Genomic DNA, 20,173 nt, shown 5'->3' with positions numbered 1-20,173 from the left:
ATACCTTATCTTAAAGTATACAATATAATTTTTACTACATCCAGACTTGTGTAATTAGCACTTTTAGAACATTTTTGTCATTATGAAAAGAAACCCCCATATCTAATTATCACTTTCCTGTGCCCTAAGCCTCCTAACCCTAGACAAACTTGAATGTCCTTTCTCTCTCTTCTCTATTAATTAGCCAATTTACGATAGAATGTTATATTTACACATCACATTCTCTTGATAGTTTCACTTGGCATTTTGGTTGTTTATACTGCTTGGCTATTAGGGGATATTGATAATATGAACATTTCTATGTGTATAAAAGTTTGGTTGATTACATGTTTTTAGTTTTTTTCGGTATGTATTTCGGTGGGAAATTACTGAGTCACCTGTTATTTCTGTTTTACCCTTTTGAAGAATTATCAACGAGGTACTAAAGTGATTATTCCAGGGGCTGGGGCGATAGCATAGCGGGCAGGGCATTTGCCTTGCACACGGCTAACCCAGGTTCGATTCCCAGCATCCCATATGGTCCCCTGAGCACCACCGGGAATAATTCCTGATTGAAGAGCCAGGAGTAACCCCTGTGCATCGCTGGGTGTGACCCCCCCAAAAAAAAGGCAAAATAAAAAAAATAAAAATAATTTGATTTCTTCAATTTATGTTTGTGCCAGCAGTTTGTAAGAGTTTCCAATTTCTCCACATCCTCATCTACACTTGTCTGCTTTTTCCCCCTTATAGCTATCCTAATGTTTTGTAGTGGTATATCATTGTAGTGTTGATTGATTTTCCTTAAAAATTAATGATGTTAAATATCTTTTTATGTACTTATTGTATATTTGTGTATATTTTTTGGAAAATGTCTGTTTAGATCTTTTGCTCTTTTTAAAATTGGATTATTTATTGTGTTTTAAGCGTTATTCATAAATTTTGTATACTAGTCTGTGATATGTATGCTTTCTCACATGTCTTTCACTTTCTTTTTTTTTTTGGCTTTTTGGGTCACGCCCAGCGATGCACGGGGTCACTCCTGGCTCTGCACTCAGGAATTACTCCTGGCAGAGCTCAGGGGACCATATAGGATGCTGGGAATCAAACCCGGGTCAGCCTCGTGCAAGGCAAACATCTACCTGCTGCGCTATCCCTCCAGCCCCAGTCTTTCACTTTCTTGATGGTACTCTTTAAATAACAAAAAATGTTTAATTATTAAGAAGTTCAGTTTATTACGTTGTTGCTTGTATTTTGTGTCAGTGATTTTATTTCATGTACAGCAAATGAATTGGAGATTTATTAGTGTTATATATCAGCCATCAATTTTCAAGAGTTACCTCTGTAATCCATACCGGATTTTTTGTTTCCTTCTATCCTCTGGCCCCTTTTTAAAAAATTTGTGTCACACCTGGCAGTGTGCAGGACTAGTCCTGGCTCTGTGCTCAAGAGTCACTCCAGGTGGTACTCATAGGCCATATGGCGTGCCAGGGATCAAACACAAGTTAACTACATCTAAGTACTGTTTCTCTGCTCTCCATCCCATTTTGTTTATATTTATTTATTTACATAGAGGGACTACTGGGACACTCCCCGTAGTACCCAGGAGCTAGTCCTGATTTTTTACTGAGGAATTACTCCTGGCAGTGCTCAGGAGACCATATGAAGTACAAGGGATGGAGTCAGGGTTGGCTGCATGCAAGGCAATTGCAATACTCCTAAAATTTCTTTCCAACTCCCATTTTGTTCATTTTTAGACTTAGATTACTACCTATTTATTTTCTTGGTGTCTTCTGTCACTTATCTCCTGCAGGGTGTTGTGCCAACTGCTCAAAGGGCTGCCATCGTAGTGGGAGTAGAGCTACCAGTCTATGATATTACCAAGAAGCATTTGATAATGTCGGGAATGATGGGAGACACCATATTAACTCACTTTATGTAAGTATGGCAGGTTATGCTCATTCTTCATTTTTAATATCTTGAACACTGTAGCACTGTAGTACTGTTGTCCCGTTGTTCATTGATGTGCTTGAGTGGGCACCAGTAATGTCTCCATTGTGAGACTTGTTACTGTTTTTGGCATATCGAATATGCCACGGGTAGCTTGCCACGCTCTGCCGTATCTTAAACACAGGGAGCATCTTTCACTTAAGTTCTCATTAGAGTCGATAACAGATACATCTGGCCTAAATCCCCTTACCTCTTTAACAGAACTTCCGATTTTCTGACATGTATATAGACATCTTAACTACTTTGGAACTTGGTGGCAGTATGTAACAGCAGTCTCCCAGCTATCTATCATTTTATGTTTGTTCACATGTAATCTCTAGTTACCTTTCATTTGCTTTGGTTTAGATGAGAAAGCAAACTTTTCTCAGTGAGAATTAAAATGAAATTTGCATATAAGTGGATCAACATGGAGAGTGTCATGTTGAGTGAAATGAGTCAGAAAGAAAGAGACAGACATAGAAAGGTTACACTCATATGTGGAATATAAAGTAGCTGAGAGGTACAAGCTTGCAATGATGCAATTTCTGGCAGATATTTCTCTGGACTTCGTTACTAAAATACTAACATGCAGAAATCCAAAACTATGCGGCTGCTAGTGTGGCCGCTTTGACCTCATATTTCTTCATTCTCAGCAATGCAAAACAAATTATCAAATGCTTCCTTTTCAGCACGTCCAACTTTAGGGGGGAGAAACTCCAAATAATAATAGTGAGGGTTTTTTTGTTGAGATATTGAATGTAATCAAAGTAAAGTGAAATTTATCAGTTACACAGGGGGGGTGGGAGGCTGGGGAGGTGGGGGGGTGGGGGGAGGTATACTGTGATTCTTGGTGGTGGAATATGTGCACTGGTGAAGGGATGGATGTTCAAGCATTGTATAACTGGGACTTAAACCTGAAAGCTTTGTAACTTTCCACATGGTGATTCAATAAAAGAATGAATTTTTTTTAAAAAAAGATGACATTTTATCTGGCCTGTGAAACAAAACCAGTTTGGAACTAATAACTGTTGCTGGTCTTATCTATATTTTCTTTCTCTTGTAACATTTATGCTATTTTGCTACTTAAGTTCATGTGATATGCCATGGTTAACAATTTTACATAAATTATAGATGATGCATGATACTTGCCAGTTCGGGACTTAAAAATCTTACAGAGGAGGGCGTTGGGACCATACTTGCTACAGTGCACCGGGGCTACTCCTGGGTCTCTGCTCCAGGTTACTTCGTGCAATGCTTCAGGGACCATTTGTAATGTCAGGGATCAAATTGGGATCGTTTGCATATAATGCAAGCACTTCAGTCTTCCTAGTGTATCTTTGCTTCCCACTTAGGAATCTTAGTAGACTTATAAACTGACTTCTTCTTTTTAAAATAACGCTATTTGAGTTTCAGATTATAAAGTTATATGGATGAGTGTTTTAGAGGGATGGGGATTTGAGGCCATACCAGTATTACTTGGAGCTTACTACTGGCACCATTCTCAGAGGTTTCTCTGGGTGGTACTTGGGGGACCATGGACAGCCAGAAATCAAACCTGGGTTGGTTGCGTGCAAGCAAGCACCTTAACCCCCTTTTAAGCCCTTTAATATTTCTCTAGGTGAGGGACAACATCTGAAGGATATCTCTTTTTATTTAATATTTTTATTAAACCACCATGATTTACAAATTTTTTCATAGTTGGGTTTTAAACATACAGTATTTTAGTACTAATCCTCCCACCAAAGGATCTCCCTGTATCTCTCTCTGTCTCGCTCTGACTGTCTCTCTTTCTTTTGTTCTTTGGGCCACATATGGCAATGCTTAGGGGTTTCTCCTAGCTCTGCATTCAGGAATTACTCCTGTGAGTACTTGGGGGACCATATGGGATGCCAGGGATCAAACCTGGTTTGGGTGATGAAAGGCAAGCACTTTATCCGCTGTGCTAGCTCTCCAGCCCAAAGGGTATCTCTCTTTTTCTTTTGGTTTTCTAATTGTATATAAACATTTTTAATTTATTGTTGTCGATTTTTAAAAATTTTTTGTTAAAGTACTATGATTTACAAAGTTACTGATAGTTGTGCTTTAGGCATTGCACTGTAGCACTGTCGTCCCATTGTTCATCAATTTGCTTGAGTGGGCACCAGTAATGTCTCCATTGTGAGACTTGTTACTGTTTTCGGCATATCAGATATGCCATGGGTAGCTTGCTAGGCTCTGCCACGTGGGAGGGATACTCTTGGTAGCTTGCCAGGCTCTCTGAGAGGGACGAAGAAATCAAACCCGGGTTGGCCATGTGCAAGGCAAATGCCCTATCTGCTGTGCTAACGCTCTAGTCCTTTAGGCATTTAGGCATATAATATTTTAATACTAGTCCTGCCACCACCAGTGTTCCCATATTCCCTCCCACCCTAACTCCCACCCCCATCCCATCCCCACCTGTCAACTTGACAGGAACATTACAAAATTTCAGTAGTTGCAGCTTAAATCTCATGTTTTCAGTGTTAAATGAGCCTGTGTTTTAGATATATGGCTTTCCTACATCCGTATCACCAGTATAACTGAAGCCCTCATGCCTGTTCACCCAATATTTCCTGTTCTCTTCCCCCTCCCTCTTTATTTCTTTCCTCCTCTCTAAACACTGGGGTCAAAGGTGATCTAAAGATCCCCCTTTCACTACAGTACATTTTCTTATCCAGTATTCTACATGCCACATATAAGAGATCAGAATTGAATACCCTCTGACAAAGCTCCATGTATATGGGCAATTAATGTTTGATAAAGGGACTGAGAACATAAAATCGAGTAAAGGTAGCCTCTTCAACAAATGGGTCTGGGAAAATTGGGTAAATAGGTGATAGGGTATCCTTCTTTCCTTCCTTCCTTCCTTCCTTCCTTCCTTCCTTCCTTCCTTCCTTCCTTCCTTCCTTCCTTCCTTCCTTCCTTCCTTCCTTCCTTCCTTCCTTCTCTCTCTCTCTCTCTCTCTTTCTTTCTTTCTTTCTTTCTTTCTTTCTTTCTTTCTTTCTTTCTTTCTTTCTTTCTTTCTTTCTTTCTTTCTTTCTTTCTCTTTTATTTTTATTAGGATATCTCATTTTTTAAAAGTTTCTAAGGACCAGGGAAATGGCTCAAAGGTCTGGCACACATTCAGTCTCCACCACCACATGGTCTTTTAAGTACTGTCAAGCGTGCCCCTTCCCTTTATATTACAAGGAAAATGTAAGTGTCAGATTTTACTAGTGTGTTTGCCTCATTGTACATTTGTATTTAGCTTAATTTCTATTTAGTGGAAAATGATGAAATTCCATCAGTAAGCCTTCTTAAAGTTTTCATCTTTAGTTCCAGCTTTACATGTGGCTTGGCTGGGGCTCTGGCCTCCAATCCAGTTGATGTTGTTCGAACTCGTATGATGAACCAGAGAGCAATTGTGGGACATGTGGATTTGTACAAGGGTACTTTGGATGGCATTTTAAAGGTACGTACACTATGGCTATTGATTGTATTTTAATTACAAAAAAATTTGTTGAATATTCATGAGATAGACTATTACAAAGCTGATCATGATGGGGTTTCATTCACACAATGATCCAACACCCATCCCAGCACCAGTGCACACCTCTCACCACTAATGTCCCCCATATCCCTCTGCCATCCCCAACACCCTTCCCCACCAGCTTGCCTCTATGGCAGGCACCCCTCCTCTCTCTCTCTTTTGTGCATTACGGTTTTCAATGAAGATACTAAGAGGTCATTGTGATTTTCAGGGCATTCAGGATTTTTACTGGGAAGGTAAGGCTGGAGTAGCTTTTTTAACTGGGTGGGAGCTTGCGGAGTGGACATTACTGCCAAGGCTTCTGGAAGTATGGGGAGGTGGGGGTGGTAGCCCATCCCGACCCTGAGAAAGCCTGGAGATTTCCATCACAAAACCCGTGTACCCACATTTTCAGCAGATTATATCTCAGTGAGGTCTGTTCTGAGAGAGTACGGCCAGGGACATGGTGGCAATTTTTTTTCTTTTTGGGTCAACCTAGTTATGCTCAGGGGTTATTCCTGGCTCATCATTCAGGAATCACTCCTGGTGGTACTCAGGGGACCGTAATGGAATACTGGGGATCTAACCAGGGTTGACTGTGTGCAAGGCAAATGCCCTCCCCACGGAACTATCGCTCCAACCCCATTGCAGCAGTTTTGGATTGTGGGAACAAATGGCTGCTGTGGGCTCTGCTTGGGGAAGCACCAGGCTGACTTACCCTACTCCAGTTTACTCTGATTTTTTTCAGTATTTCTTTATGGGTCTCTCTCTCAAGCAGGACCGGTAGATGAGCTTACATGGTGCACTGGACTTGGTTCTTGGGAGTGACTGCCAGTGTTTCCAGGAGTATAGGGAAGTGGGGGGAGGTAGCCAATTCCAACTCTGAGAAAGCCTGGAGATTCCAGTCACAAAACCCACATATCAAAATTTTCAACAGGTTAATATCTTGGTATGTTCTATCCTGAGACGGTGGAGTCCGGCCAGGGGTATGGCAGCGGTTTTGGATTGTGGGAGCAAGCAGCTACTGGGAACTCTGCTTGAGTGGGTATTGGGCTAACCCACCCACTCTGATTTACCCTGGTCTGTTCAGTTTTGCACAGGTACGAGATTAACTGCGGCTTTTGATCTCTTTTGAGATTTATTTATGGGTCTCTGAAGCAAGGCCGATAAATGAGCTTATATAGCTGAGCTGAAGATGGTTGTGGGTGTGGCTCCCACGTTCCTAACTTGTGGCCATTTAATTTCTCGGAAAACTTGGTCCCAATTTGTTGGAGTGTGGCCAAAGGCACATGGGCAATTTTCGGGTGTTAGGGATCCTGAAGGCACCATTAGGTTGCTGATACACTGTCCTGGGGGTACAGGTTGACCGACTGGCAGCACCACAACCCCTGTATTTTCATTTTTCTTCATTGCTTCAGACCTTTGTTAGGTTATTATTTTTGATTCCCTCTTAGCATTTTGAAGGTAGATGGGGAAGAATCATTTTATCTATTTTTATAGTCTGTCAGAGTCATTCTCAGAAAAGCTGTCTCCTTGGCAATCGCTGATGCATGCTGGTCCTTAGTATTATTCCAGCTTGAGTGTTTGAGAATGCAGGATGCTTTTATTAATAGCTATATATGTAACTGAAAGAAAGAACTTAGCATCCCACATTTGCCCACTTCAGAAAAGATCAAGACCACGTAATGGAAAATCTGTCACTCAGTGTTCAGCACTGTGCCTTGGTTTTGAAAATTTCTCCTATGCTAGGTTTGTAGGAAGTTTTCATAAATGTAATATGTAATCCATGATAATACTACAAAAATTGGAGGTAGGATATAATAAAAGGAAGCATTTGGGTTTTCTACTATTAGATATTTAGTTTAACAGCTGTTGAAGGATATCTCTTTTTTTTTAAGTTTCTAGGGACCAGTGAAATGGCTCATAGGGCCAATTAGGTACAGAGTAGCATATCACAGACATATAAACATAATCAGCACAACTTGGTAAATGATAAACTCAGTCTATGGGAGGAAATTTTTACTTCCATTGGAACTATAGGTTTGTCTGCCTGTAAGTGTTGACATTTTTAATAATATATCTTGGTCCCGGGATTGGCTCCTGACAAAGCAACCTACCTTATAAGCATAGGGCTTCAAGTTTGATCCCTGTGCTACCCACATGCACTGAGTGTGGTCCTAGTAACACTGGTACTTGGGACCCTCTTTCCCCTGGAACAACAGAAAATTATGTGATGTGGTACACTGCAGCCAGGAATATCTAAGCAATGCAAGACAGTTACGTGACTACCCCCCTCAGCAAGCACAGGAATTTAAAGTAAAGTACAAATGCTGATACAGGAGTGAAACTACCTGTGACCACTGTAGGTAGAATATGCGGGAGCATCACAGCTGAAGAGCTTGACCCTAAGCATGCATCACAGTTCATGTTTGAGCACCACAAACCAGAACTGAGACCCGTGGCAATTACTATAGGGGTCTCAGCCCAACCATGTGAGTCACCTGCAGGCATCACAGTGATAGCAAAAGGAAGGGAAGAGGGAAAACTAATAATTTACACCAAGTACTGTACTGTGTGTATTAGGAAGTGTTTTATTGGGACTTACATGCATTTATTTATTTAGTCTCACAATTGAGGTAGATTCTGAAGCACTGAGAGATTAACCTGTTCAAAGGTTTTTTTTTTTTGCTTTCTTTTGTGGGGGTGGGAGTCACACCTGGTGATGCACAGGGATTACTCCTGGCTCATGCACTCAGGAACTACTCCTGGCGGTGCTTGGGGAACCATATGGGATGCTGGGAATCGAACCCAGGTTGGCTGCGTGCAAGGCAAACACCCTACCCACTGTGCTATCATTCCAGCCCCAAAAGTTTTTTTTTACCTTTTGGAAAAGTGGACTTTCTATAGCCATGATGTCTTCCTAAGTTTGGTGGCTTGATTAGGTTTAAACAGATACTGTATAGGGGCTGGAGTGATAGCACAGCAGGTAGGGTGTTTGCCTTGCATGTGTCCGACCCAGGTTTGATTCCCAGCATTCCATATGGTCCCCTGAGCACCACTAGCAGTAATTCCTGAGTGCAGAGCCAGGAGTGACCCCTGTGCATCGACAGGTGTGACCCAAAAAAGCAAAAAATAAAATAATAAAGTAAAAAGAATACTGTATGCTATACTGAGGTGCTTGCTTGCACTTAAATATTTGATGGGGAACTATTAAGAGATTTTCATAAGGACGGATTTGTATTTAATTAATTATATTTTTGGCCATGTTTTGTGGTGTTTAAAGCTACTCCTGGCTCTGCTTAGGGGTTACTTCTGACAGTGCTCATGGACAATATGAAGTGACAGAGATTAAAATAGGGTTAGCTACATACAAGGCAAGCACGTTACCCCCTGTGCTATATCTTTGATTCCCAGGTTTTTGTTTTTTCTTTTTGTGTCACACCCGGCGATGCACAGGGTTTACTTCTGGCTCTGCGCTCAGAAATTACTCCTGGCGGTTCTCAGGGGACCATATGGGATGCTGGGAATCGAACCCAGGTCAGCTGCATGTAAGGCAAACACCCTACCCGCTGTGCTATCGCTCCAGCCCCATGATTCCCAGGTTTGCATTGATCGCTCTGTTTTTCATTTTAGGACCATACTCAGCAGTGCTCAGGACTTAGTCCTGGTTCTGTGCTCAGGGGTCACTCCAGGTTGGCTCAAAGGACTATATGGTATGCCGGAGGTTGAACCTGAGATAGCCGTGTGCAAGGCAAATCCCTTGCTCTCTGAACTGTCTGTCTGTCCCCTTGAATCGATCACTTTGATTTTGTGGGGGCTGGACAGTGATTTTCCATTCTAGGTGTTCATAGGTGTTCATTGAATCACTATGGAACTTTCACATCTTCTTGTCTACCTTAAACCAGTGAACACAGAACTTTCATGATTATTTTTTTAACCACATTTGGTTGTGCTCAGGGGCTAGTTCTGTCCCTGTGGTAAGTAGGACCATATACAGTGCCAGGTTATTGAACCAGGTTTGGCTGCATGCAAGGCAATCCCTTAAGCCCTGTACTGTCTCTTTGTCCCTAGGTATCAGTATTTTCAAATTATCAGGTATTGTGATTTGTGTACTCAAAAAATGAATTCGAGGGGCTGGAGTGATAGTACAGTGGGTAGGATGTTTGCGTTGCACACGGTTGCACACGGTAGACCCAGTTTCCATCCCTGGCATCCCATATGGTTCCCCAAACACCTCCAGGAGTAACTCCTGAGTGCAGTCAGAAGTAACCCCTGAACATCTCTGGATGTGAACCAAAAAGCAAAAAAGAAAAAAAAAATGAATCCATGGCGCTTTCTCAGTGTTGCTCACTCAATGTTGAAAACCAGTCAGCTATCAAATGCTTCCTTGGCAATAGGACTGTCTTTTTCTTTTTGGGGGGAAACCCCAGCAACGGTGCAACGGTAGTGAGTTGTGTGTTGAAACATGGAATGTAATCGAGATAAAGCGTAAACGAAGTGAAACTTATCACGTACAAGGGTGGGGACTGGGGAGGTGGAAGGGGACGGCAGATATACTGGGGGGGTTGGTGATGGAAGATGGGCACTGGTGAAGGGAAGGGTGTTTGAGTATTGTATAACTGACATAATCCTGAGAACTATGTAACCCTCCACTTGGTGATTCAATAAAAAAAATTAAAAAAAGAAAAGAAAACCAGTCAGCTAACGTGATAAGTCTGCTCCAGTGGCTCTTATTTTTAAAATTATCCTAATGATTGTTAAAACTTTAAAGTAGATTGAATCACTTGGAGGGCTCATTAAAATGCAGCTGATTGGACTCCAACACTGGATTGATGAGGTAGGTTTCGGATTGGTCTGTGAATTTGCATTTGAAGGGGAGTACCTTAGAGTACTCGGGCTATTTCTAGAAATGCCTGGTAGTGTTTGGGGGACAATATGCAATGCTAAGAATGGAATTGGGTCTGATACATGCAAGGCAGGTGTATTACTTCTTGTACCATCTCTCCTTCCCTGAGAATCTGCATTTATAACAAGTTCTCAGCAATAATTATGCTGCTGGTTGGTCTGGGGATCTACTTTGAGGAAATCTGACCTAGAGATTACGGTTATTGGTTAGAAGGCCTCTGAGCAAGCAGTGATGTGTGGCTGAGTCTAACATGATTGTGGGAATGTAGAAGGTGGGCTGTTGTTAAGAATAGTTCATAGCTGGGCAGGATTTGGTTGACTATGTAAAGAGATATGGGACAAAGGGTGTGTCAAAGATAACTTCCCAGTTTGGGGTTTTGGAGACCATGTGGTAACAGTCATTGAGCCAGGCATCTTAGAAAGAGAATTGGGTTTTATGGGAGATTTTCCAGTTTTGGACACTCAGTTTGAAGTTTTACCAGGTACACAGTAATAGACTCGGAGGTATAGGCTCAACTCAGGGAAACCATTGGAGAGTTTAAATTGGAAGAGACACAATCTCATTTATAATTTTATTTTATTGTGCTTTTTTGGGGGGGTGTCACACAGGTGGTCTTAGGTCTTAGGTCTTGAGGGACTGTATGGGGTGCCAGGGATCAAGTCTTGGTCAGTTGCATACAAGGCAAGCCTTATACCTGCTGTACTACCTATTCAGCCCCTCATTTGTCATTTTAAATGGTTTTGGCTTCTAGATGGAAATTGTAGACCATTTTAAAGACTTAGTGTTTTAACCGAGGTGAGAAGTGATAGGGTTAAATTGTATCTCTAAGGTCTCTTGCCATTTTTTTGCAGTCTGTGATTGTAGATTATCTGCATGTAGCCCTTACCTTCACTGATTTTCATGATTTTCTGACATTAATTTTGGTGTGATAACTTCAGCATTTGCTGAGAATCTATTGGGGGAAGCATATTATCACTATAGTCTATGTTTCATGTTATTTCCCTTAGAATGTTACTGTTTGTTCCCAAAATTAGTTTAAAATGGGGCTGTGGAGATAGCTGTTTGTGTCCCTCCTTGCATACATAAGACCCGCATTTGATTTTTTTTTAAATTCTTTTTTATTTTATTTTATTTTTGCTTTTTGGGTCACAACCAGTGATTCTCAGGGGTTTTCCTGGCTCTCCACTCAAGAATTACTCCTGGCAGTGCTCAGGGAGCATATGGGATGCTGGGGATCAAACCCGGGTTGGCCACATGCATGGCAAACACCCTACCCACACTAGCAACCTGGCCCCCCACATTTGATTTATAATATTGCATGCCTCCTTGCCAAACATTGGTGGATGTAGCATGGTGTCCTCTGAGTGCCATCAGGGCAGTGCTAGTAGAGCCCAACACTACTGAGCCTCATCACTGAATCTGTACTGGACCATTGGGTCGTACCACCAGCCAAGTATCACTGGGGAAACTTTGCCCAGATGGTTAGTAAAGCTGATTTTCTTGAACATTTTTTTGTTTGTGTTTTTAGGGGATATATACCCAGTGGTCCTCAGGTGATTTATACAGTGTCAGTGATCTGACATGCAAAACAGTCATTCCAGATCTTTGAGCTCTCTCCTGACCCCTTGAGTTTCTAAATCTACAGGATGGGATAAGAGATACTTACAAGTTTGGATTATCATGTTATTGTCCTATCTAAATATATCCTTTTGGGGAAGGGGGCAGTGTTTGACCTACAACTGGCTGTGCTCAGGGGTCATTTCTGATGGTGCTTGAGGGGCCATATTAAGTGCTAAGGATTGACCCTGGCTCATTCACATGAAGGAACCGCAACTTAACCCCTTACTGTCTCTGCCTCTTAAATATATCTTTTGTGTAGTGGTCAGTTTCACTTCACCAGTGGAAAAGAAAATCAACTTTTCCCAATGTCAAACTAAATACCTAACACAGAAGAGTTTACATAATAGATAGTTTTTAATTAAATATGAACGGTTTATTCAATCTCCAGCACTGCATGGTTCCCTGAGCAATGTTGGGACCCTGAACACCACTGGGTATGGACCAAAATGAAAAAAATGTGAACTGTTTATATTGGTTGAATTCAGTACATACCAGTAGTTTATGTCCTGTGGTAATTATAATTGGTCATTTGATTCCCTTAACCACTGAGTTGTGTGCAGAATCCTCATTGTTTAAAAAAGAAGCCCAAACACAGAAATTCACATTATTAATGTAATCCTCAAATCTCTTTCCTGAGGTAGAAAAAATCTGACAGGTTATAAAAATGGACTCATAAGGACTACTCCTTATTTAATTCCCTAATCCCTTACTCTGTTTTTATTTTATTATTGGAATTGATCATTTCTGGATATAACATATCAATTAGTTCAGCACCGCTAGACTATACATTCCACGAAGGTAAAAACTGCTAAGGTTACCTTTTGCTGTGTAACAGATTACCCCAAAATTCAGTGCCTAAAACAACAAACTTCTATTATCTTGCAGTTTTTAATAAGTCAGGAATTCAGTAGCAGGGGCTGGAGTGACAGTATAGCAGGGAGGGCATTTGCCTTGCATGCAGCCAACTCATGTTCGATCCCCAGCATCTCACATGGTCCCCTGAACACCATCAGGAGTTATTCCTGAGTGCAAATCCAGGAGCAACCCCAGAGTATTGCTGGGTGTGACCCCCCAAAAAAAAACCCAAAAAAAGAAATTCAGTAGCAGCTTAACTGTGTGATTTCTGCTTAGATTCTCTCAGGCGGTTATAGAACAATTGTCAGCTAGGGCTGCATTCATCTAAATACTTGAATGGAACGGGGACATCTGTTTCAAAGGTCACTGATGTGACTATTTGCAGGACATCTCAGTGCCTCTGGGACTGTTGGCAGAGTTCTTAGTTTCTTTTCATGTGGGTCTCTTTCATCCTGACATGGCTCTTTCTTCCTGACATGATGCAAAAAAGAACAAGGACTGACATAGAAAGTGAGTTTTTTAGAGCAGAGCATTAAAAGTGATGTGTGTTAGCGAGTAGGACAGTGGGTAGGGTATCTGCTTTGCACACGGCCAACCCTGGTGTGATCCCCAGCACCCCATATGGTTCTAGAGCACTGCAAGGAGAAATCCCTGAATGCAGAGCCAGGAGTTACCCTGGGCAGTGCTAGGTGTGGCCCCCAAATGAACAAAAAGAAACAACAAGTCTGCTACTTCTGTATTGACGGTACAGGACAGCCATGACACATTATGGTAAGAGCTACACAAATGTGTAACTAGTGTTGGCTTTCATTGAGGGCCATATTGGAGGCTGGCTAACCACAAACATTACTCTATGTGTTATATTCCCAGTAACAGGAAAGTGTCTTGTAGGAAATGAACGTAGATAGTAACACTTAGGGTTCATTAAACAAAAAGATTTTATTCAGTGAAAGGGGCAAAAAACAGCCTTCTAATTGGGGAGAGATATTTGTGTGACATGCATATATCTTCCTCCATTCAGTAGAGTTTTTGAATATAAAGGATATAAAGTTTTTGGATATCCAAGATTCATGTGAACGCATAAAACTTAACAACAAAAAACAATAAAAAATGGACATAATAATTTGAAAAGACACAACTCCAAAGAGCACATAGAGATGGCAGAGAGGTATATGAAAAGGTTCTCATCAGGGAAATGCAAATTAAGACCACAATGACATACTGTACCCATGAGCTCACTTACATGAACAGCAGTAATAGGGGCTGGAGTGATAGTACAGCAGGTAGGGCTCTTGCCTTGCATGCTTCCAACCCAAGTTCTATCCCTAACACCTGATATCTCCTGAGCAGTTCCAGAAATGATCCCTGCTCAGAGAGCCAGGAGTAAGCTCTGATATAGCCGGACATTGCCCCCAAACCAACAAACAGCAATAAGGCCAGGGAGAATATTCAGAGGACCGAAGCACATGCTTTGTTTGCCTCAGAGAGCTCAGAGTTTGATTCTTAGCATGACATGGTCCCCTTAGCACTGTTCTAGGAATGGTGCCTGAATACTGCTAGGTAGGGCCGCCAAACCAAAGAAAAGAAAACCACAAAAGCACGAATAACACGTTGGTATGAGTATGGTGAGAAAGGAACTCATTATATCTATGTTCTGTTGGTGGGAATGTAAATTGGTGCAATTGTACTAGAAAACAATGTGGCGCTTCCTCATAAGGCTGCCAAGGCTTCCTTGAGCAGCCCCACTTTTTGACACTTGTTTCAGCTGCCCCACTTTTTGATATTTGTCAGAAGAATAAGAAAAATAAGACAAATGGTTATATCCACCCCAGTGTTTTTTGAAACATTATATACAATTGCTAAAATGGAAGCAGCTGAAGTGTCTGTTGATCAGTGATTCTCTAGAGATGATGTGGTGCAGGGGCCAGGAGATAATGCAGAGGGGCAGAGCACACGTCTGATATTTGAAAAGCCCTGAGTTTGATCCCCTGAATCACATGGTCCCCCATGCTCTGCCCATATGACCCTGGTCATTCCCAGCTTTGCTGGGCAGAGCAGTGAACCTGACTGAGTATTGCTAGGAGTACTCCCACCCTAGGCAAAGATAGCAAGATAACAAAAATACATTTACACAATGAAAGAAGGAAGTTTTTTACTTGCAACAAAATGGAGAGAATTAAGGGAAGTAAGAAGGTAAAAGACCATTGTTAGATGATCTCACCTATATCTGCAATATAGGCTTGTAAGACTGATGGGCAAAGCAAAATATAAAACATAATCAGATAAGTTTTGGGAGTATTTTTTAAAATAGCTAATTTTTGCTATGTTTTTACTCATAAGACCTAGCATCACTTGATAATTGTTGTCAGACTCGTTTTGTTCTGGTTTGGGGAACAAACTCAGGCACTGCTCACGGGACCAAGTGGGTGCCTAGAATCCAACCTGGTCTACCAGTATGCAAAGTATGCATTCAGACTGTTGAGCTATTTCCCCAATCCCTTGAAATCAATTTTTTTTTGCTTTTTTTTGGGTCACACCCGGCGATGCACTGGGGTTACTCCTGGCTCACGCACTCAGGAGTTACTCCTAGCCGTGCTCAGGGGACCATGTAGGATGCTGGGAATCGAACCTGGGTCGGCCACGTGTAAGGCAAATGCCCTACTTGCTTGCTATCACTCCAGCCCCTTGAAATAAATTTTGATTGCAAACTACAACACCCCAAAGGAGAGAGAACAAAAGGGAATGCCCTGCGCAAGGTGGGGTGGTAAGGGTTGGGGTGGGGGTGGCGGGAGGGATACTGGGAACATTGGTGGAGGAGAATGGGCACTGGTGGAGGGATGTAAACGATCACTGTATGACTGTAAAAAACTAAGGCTCGCCGAGGGGCATGTGCACTTTTGGGCTCTCTGGGTGGCTCTGTCTCACCGCCCACGTTCGGTGCCCTGGAACCGCTGTGTGTGCTGTTGGCCAAGGGCAGGCGACGGAAGGAAGAAGGCCAAACTGCTTGCTAGATCAGTTTATTTCATTCTCTCTCTGCTTCTCTCCCGGCTCTGGATCTCTTTCTGGATCTGTGGATCTGGCCCCCAAATCCACTCTTACAGCCTAGTTAAATCTCCCCAGCATGAGGGGGTTGGGGTGTACACATAGGTGTGGTCACCATCAATAGGGTTGAGGTTCCTTTCCCTCAGGGGATGCTTCTCCTAGGACTGACTCCCTTTCAGCAGGAGGATCCACCCAAGGGCGGAGTCCCAAGAATGTGTTTCTCTTCTCCTCAGCCAGTAAACATATAAGAATTCATAATATTAATCATTTTGTATGGACACAATAAGAAATGCATTAAAGCTTATAGAATTGCTCTCCAGGGGTCATCTTGATCTCAGACTACAGTGCTCAGGCCAGATCAGTCTTTCCTATCCCGAGCAGGGTCCTAGTCTCATCATTACTTTTGGATCATGACACCATTTGTCTATGATCAAGCTCTTAACTTATAGTTAAGAATTAGGCACTTTGGCCAGGCCCATCTCAATGCCGGTGTTATACCGCTTACCCTGGATCCATCCCGTCCCTCGTCGGGACCCTGCTTTTGGGGTGTTAGGAACTGAGGACAACTGAGGCTTAAGTGGAGAAAGCAGATGCCCAGGAGGGAATAATATTCGAGGCCAATTAAATCCCAAGTTACAAAAGCATAATATTGTCTTCTTGTGTCTATATAAAAAGGACATTGCTTTAAAGTAAATTATTCAAAAGGCATAAAGAGGGGAGAAAGGCAATGTTATAATATTCAGTGTCCTAGGAAAGTCTGACCTTACAAATTAGCAGAGTCAGATTAAGGGAAAGCGGATTAGCTGTTTTGGGGAAGAGAGCATAGAGAAGTGATTACAAGCTAAACAAAGGGATGGGAGTGATTCGGGAACACCTTGATGGGTGAGACTGGGGTAAGCCTAAACTCCAGGAAATACCTGGACAAGCTACTAGTGGCAAGCGGGGAGAGGACAAAGTAATGTCATCCTACATATGACTGAAATGCAAACATGAAAGTTCATAAGTTTGTAACTGTACGACACGGTGATTCACTAATAAAAAAAAGTAGAAAAAGTTGTTACTTTTTGTTGAATCAACGTGAGATATACAGTTGCAAAGTTGTTCATGATTTGATTTCAGTCATTTAGTGTTCGAATGCACATCTTTTCATCAGTGGAAATTTCCCACCAACAATATCTTCAATCTCCCTCTCGCCACTGTGTGCCGCTCATCCCCGCTTGTCTCCATTACAGGCACTTCTCTCTTTCTCTCTCTGTGTGTGTCTCTCTGCTTCCTTTTGGGCATTATGACTTGCAATATTCAGGTAGGCCTTTTGGCTAAAATCAAGTGAGGAAACAATTATTTTTAATGTATCTTCCATATGCTATATGCTTAGTAAATGTTAAAGGAAGAGTGGATGGACTTAGACTAAATAGCATTAAAATGTATGCATTTGCACTGTTTACAGTAGCCAGAATTTGGAAAAAACCTGAGTGCCTGAAAACAGATGACTGGTTAAAGAAACTTTGGTACATCTACACAATGGAATACTATGCAGCTGTTAGAAAGGATGAAGTCATAAAATTGTGTATAAGTGGATTTACATGGAGAGCATCATGTTAAGTGAAATGAGTCAGAAAGAGAGGGATAGACATAGATTGCACTCATTTGTGGATTATAAAACAGAATGGGAGACGTATACCCAAGAATACTAGAGGTGAATGCCAGGAGGATTGCTCCACAGCTGGCCTCACATGCAGGGGGAAAAGGCACGGAAGATACATACTGAAACAAAAGTATTGCCATACATATAAAAGAAAGTGGAACTTACTGTTTTTAATTTATCTTTCAGATGTGGAAACATGAAGGCTTTTTTGCTCTCTATAAAGGATTTTGGCCAAACTGGCTTCGACTTGGACCATGGAACATCATTGTATCCTTTGAGAACACAAGAATAAAAGCAAGTATTTCAGGCTTCCAGTAATGGTAGAGTACTGTAGCACTGTAGCACTGTCGTCCCGTTGTTCATCGGTTTGCTCGAGCAGGCACTAATAACGTCTCCATTTGTTTTTGGCGTATCGAATATGGGAAGGAAATTTTAAGTACTGAAACTTTCAGGCAAATAAGAAATTTAAGTATTGTCATGGTATTCTTGAAGATGAGACCAAATCAAAGGTTCCCAAACTTTTCTGACCTATTTCTCCCTTTATAGAAAAGAGAAACTATTTAGCACTCTCCGATTATCAGCCTTCTTTAAACAAACAGACAGAAAGTGTGTCTCAGTTGCACCTAACGCTTCTACCAACTTCCTGGATCATCCCAGCACCTCTGGGTGGGAGCAATATTGACTGCTTAGGAAAACACTGAACTAAATAGAGAAACTCTTTCAGCTAGAGTTTAATTCTGTGTGTCTCAAAGTTGGCAAGACTGCATGTAAATACAAAGTAAAAGGGGTAGAAAGAATGAAGGCCAATGTTTCCCTTCTTGTCCTGTTTAAACAAAACAACAACAACAAATATAGCCAGTTTAGAAAGGGACTATGAAAAGTTTGGAAATCCTGTTTGGACATGACCAGAGGAAAATCTCTGCAGATATAGTCCTTAGGGTAGCTAGAAAATAAGACAAAATTACTCATAGAAATCTGGAGAAATCCAGAGCCAGGTTAAGGCTCTTACCATTAGAGTGAAAGCTTCTCCTGTGTTTGAGCGTCTCTTGTATAGAGTCATAAATTGGATAATGTTGTGGTGTATATATAAGTCATGAACACTGCAGGATTGAAAAGTAATTCTCTACCTTGGGCCCGAGCAATAATTGTAGAGCATGTAGGGCATATGTCTTGCACACGGCTGACCCAGGTTCAATCTCTGGCATCCCATATGGTCCCCCTAAATCCCGCCAGGAGTGACCCCTGAGCACATAGCCAGGAGTAAGTCCTGAACTTTCTCAGAGTGGTTCCCCCCAAAAAAAGAAAGGAAGAAGTAATGCCCTATCCTTGTGGAACCTATAGTCTGAGAGCCTTTCTCTCTTCCCTCAGATTGGTATGATAGTCTAATATCCCTAACAAGGATTCTAGCACTCAATTATGTATGGTCATTGATGTTCTTGGTGTATGTGTGTGTGTTCTGTTTGCCTCTGAGAGTGTAGTCTAGCCTATAATCAGTTTATGTTGCTAAGTGCCAAAAATCATAATGCTCATATAATGGGGACTCAGTGCATGCTTGATTTGTCAGAAATTTTATTAAATTTTTTGACACTTTATTCAAGCACCATGATTTACAAAGTTATTCATAGTTGAGTTTTAGACAGACAATATTGCAGCACCGATCCCACCATCAGTGTCAACCTCCCTCCACCTCCCAGGTTCCCTCACTTAAACCCCTCCCCCCAGCCTTACAGCTTGACAGCTTAAATTTGGTTGTTAAAATTTGGGTCTCACAATTTCAGAGCTGTTGAGTGTGATTTGGATATTTAGATCTATTGTTTAATAAGAAAAGCTTACAAGAAAGTGCAGCTTAAGACTAGCATAGAACAAGAACCTCATTTTAAGAGAACGTAATACACAATTTTGGAATGGGATTTGGCTTTCAGTATCAACTGGGTGATCTTCCATGACTTACTCTTCAGTTTTTTATCACATACGAACAGCTCAAGAGGCTTCAAATCTAAGGACAAATGTCCACGTGAGCCAAGCCCTCCGACCTTTCTACTCATTTCTTCCCCCCTTTTCCGTCTTCTATTGTATTTTGACAAACTTGTAAGTGTTTACAAAACCACCAGTTTCCCAGTGACCTCCTGATGGAAAAATACTAGGATGGTTCTAAATTGTGTTTGTGTTACCATGTTAACTTTTCCCTGAGAAAAACTGTTAACATTGAAACTCTGGCCACAGATTGGTATCTTCTGTGAAGATGGATACTGATGGGTGACATTTAAAATGGCCTTCTCTTGAAATGTGGGTTAAATGTAGTTGGTTAGCCCCAAACTTGGGCCCTAGCAGAAGGCATAGGCCAGGGCAGTTATTGCTATGTACGTTACCAACTTCGGTTTTCATTAAAGTATTTATTGTCAGTATAACTTCGCTTTTGTCTTTATTCATTCCTTTCTCTTATGACACCTCTTTTGGGATGGGCATGGGCATTTGTGCCTTACCTGGCCATCCTCAGTGGCTATTCCTGTTTTTTGTGCTCAGGGTCACTCCCTGTGGTGCTCAGGGATTGGTGTCAGGAATTGACGATCAAACTGGGGTCACCCACATTCAAGGCAATTGCCATAACCCTTGT

The 20,173-nt window shown here is 41.7% G+C and overlaps 1 protein-coding gene across 6 annotated transcripts in view; it reads left to right on the top strand.

Annotated features, from left to right (window-relative positions):
- The window catches only part of SLC25A14 (solute carrier family 25 member 14), a 52,804-nt gene extending 32,837 nt beyond the window's left edge, over positions 1 to 19,967 (top strand). For all 6 annotated transcript variants that reach the window (XM_055123047.1, XM_055123043.1, XM_055123042.1 and 3 more), the window contains 4 exons: positions 1,790 to 1,914; positions 5,299 to 5,434; positions 17,746 to 17,826; positions 19,518 to 19,967. In XM_055123047.1, coding sequence (XP_054979022.1) covers positions 1,790 to 1,914; positions 5,299 to 5,434; positions 17,746 to 17,826; positions 19,518 to 19,559 — 384 coding nt within the window. In that variant the 3' untranslated portion in view covers positions 19,560 to 19,967. The remainder of the gene's footprint in view (positions 1 to 1,789; positions 1,915 to 5,298; positions 5,435 to 17,745; positions 17,827 to 19,517) is intronic.
- Positions 19,968 to 20,173: the final 206 nt, after the last annotated feature.

This window comes from Sorex araneus, chromosome X (genome assembly GCF_027595985.1).
Source record: "Sorex araneus isolate mSorAra2 chromosome X, mSorAra2.pri, whole genome shotgun sequence".
NCBI classification, from domain to species: Eukaryota; Metazoa; Chordata; class Mammalia; order Eulipotyphla; family Soricidae; genus Sorex; species Sorex araneus.
The sequence above is the reverse complement of the archived record's forward strand: the minus strand, read 5'-3'. Positions and strand labels throughout refer to the sequence as shown.